Here is a 1597-nt window from a genome sequence, read left to right as displayed (position 1 = left end):
GAGGAATTGCTCCTAATATGGTTAAAGAGCTGACGATGAAAGAAGCTGCGTACTTTATAGTGAGGCTTGTCACAGTTCCATTTGTGGGACAAAGTGCCTGTTCCATTTGTGTTTCAAAGTGCACGTTCAGTGTGGTTTATGGCAACTAACAACTTCAAACAAACTCATTCGACGTAGACCAGCTTGTTCAACTTCGAATGAGTTTACTCCGCTCTGAAACATCTTGACTGTGCGGCCGCTTTTTTGTACAATGGCGAACTCGACCCCGGAATGTGCTCCTGGTGAAGATGTTAACTCGTCCTACAACCCGCCCGTAATTATCGTCACATTCATCCTCGGGATTGTTGGAAATACGGTTGCTTTGTGGATCTTTTGTGCTCATGTGAAGTCCCGGAAACCAAGTATTGTGTATTCAGTGAATCTGATGATTGCGGACACTCTGTTAATGTGCTGTCTACCCTTCCGAGCTGATTATTTTCTCCGAGGGAAGGACTGGATTTTTGGTGAAGGACTGTGTCGACTGAACGTTTTCATGATTTCCCTGAACCGGATTGGCAGCGTCTTTTTCCTCATGGTTATTGCAATCGATCGTTACTTTAAGGTGGTTCATCCACACCACAAGGTAAACAAGATCCCTACAAGGTGTGCGGTGATGATAGCAGGCGGTCTGTGGATTGTAGCGGTGGCTATTTGTTTGCACTTGCTGATAGACAAACATGACTTCAAACAACACAACGTGACAAACTGTGAGCCTTTCAGCATCAACAAGGCTCTGAGTCCCACAGCAGTTTGGACTGACTTTATTTTTATATTCTTTCAGTTTCTTTTGCCAGTTTCAGTTATCCTCTTCTCTACGTCCTCCATCATCTGGAAGTTACGCCAGATGGAAACTGGAATGCGGGGTAAATATAAGCGAACTGTGAAACTTGTGACAGCCGTGGCTGCAGTTTTTGTCATTTGCTTCTTGCCCACCAGTGTTGCTGTGGTCGCGGTTTTGGTCACTGAACTAAGAAGACCCTTCGACTGCAAGTCGTATCACACAGCAGTGAATATCTTTTACAATACGCTGTTTATAACGTATCTGAACAGTGTGGTCGATCCCATTATTTACTATTTTTCTACTTCGCAGTTTCAACATGCTTTAGAGAAGGCTCTACATGATCTTAATTTAAGCTCTTCCAGATCAGCCACTGAACCCGGAACATCCAAGGAGGAGCAGACTGTGGGTCAGCAAACGAGCTCTGTAACAGCTTTCTGATCGCTCAGGGTCCGCGTGAACTAGATGCCCTCAAAGCAAAGCTGATTAATGCGCCCGAAAGCAGAAAAAGATCAAATGGTAAAATTTTTGTGAGGGATAAGTTGATCTGAACGAACAAGTTCCGTAATACACTTCCCTTTATGTAGAGAAGAGATTGCATCGTATCTACAAAACTAAGTTTATTTCAGAGCTTGTTCGTTAAGAAATTCTTCCTTTCTTTAAAGCAGTTTCCCCAATTTTTTTTATGCCTTGGGGCCTTACAATTATCTGAGGGGTCGGTGGACCACAGGTCGGAAATCCTGGTTTTAAGGGAAGGGTTCTATGTTATGTATGGGTATT

At 43.6% G+C, this 1597-nt stretch overlaps 1 protein-coding gene across 1 annotated transcript; it reads left to right on the top strand.

Annotated features, from left to right (window-relative positions):
- Positions 1-250: 250 nt before the first annotated feature.
- LOC140738923 (hydroxycarboxylic acid receptor 2-like) lies at positions 251-1258 on the top strand. Its single transcript, XM_073066938.1, has one exon. It carries the CDS (start codon positions 251-253, stop codon positions 1256-1258), a length of 1008 nt encoding a protein of 335 aa, XP_072923039.1.
- Positions 1259-1597: the final 339 nt, after the last annotated feature.

The sequence above is a fragment of the Hemitrygon akajei genome, chromosome 14 (assembly GCF_048418815.1).
Source record: "Hemitrygon akajei chromosome 14, sHemAka1.3, whole genome shotgun sequence".
Taxonomy (NCBI): Eukaryota; Metazoa; Chordata; class Chondrichthyes; order Myliobatiformes; family Dasyatidae; genus Hemitrygon; species Hemitrygon akajei.
Note: the sequence above shows the minus strand (reverse complement) of the source record. Positions and strands in the feature narration are given on the sequence as shown.

What these genes read in the sequence shown, in the direction of transcription:
- LOC140738923 (XM_073066938.1), top strand. Translation starts at nt 251, where the DNA reads ATGGCGAACTCGACCCCGGAATGTGCTCCTGGTGAAGATGTTAACTCG.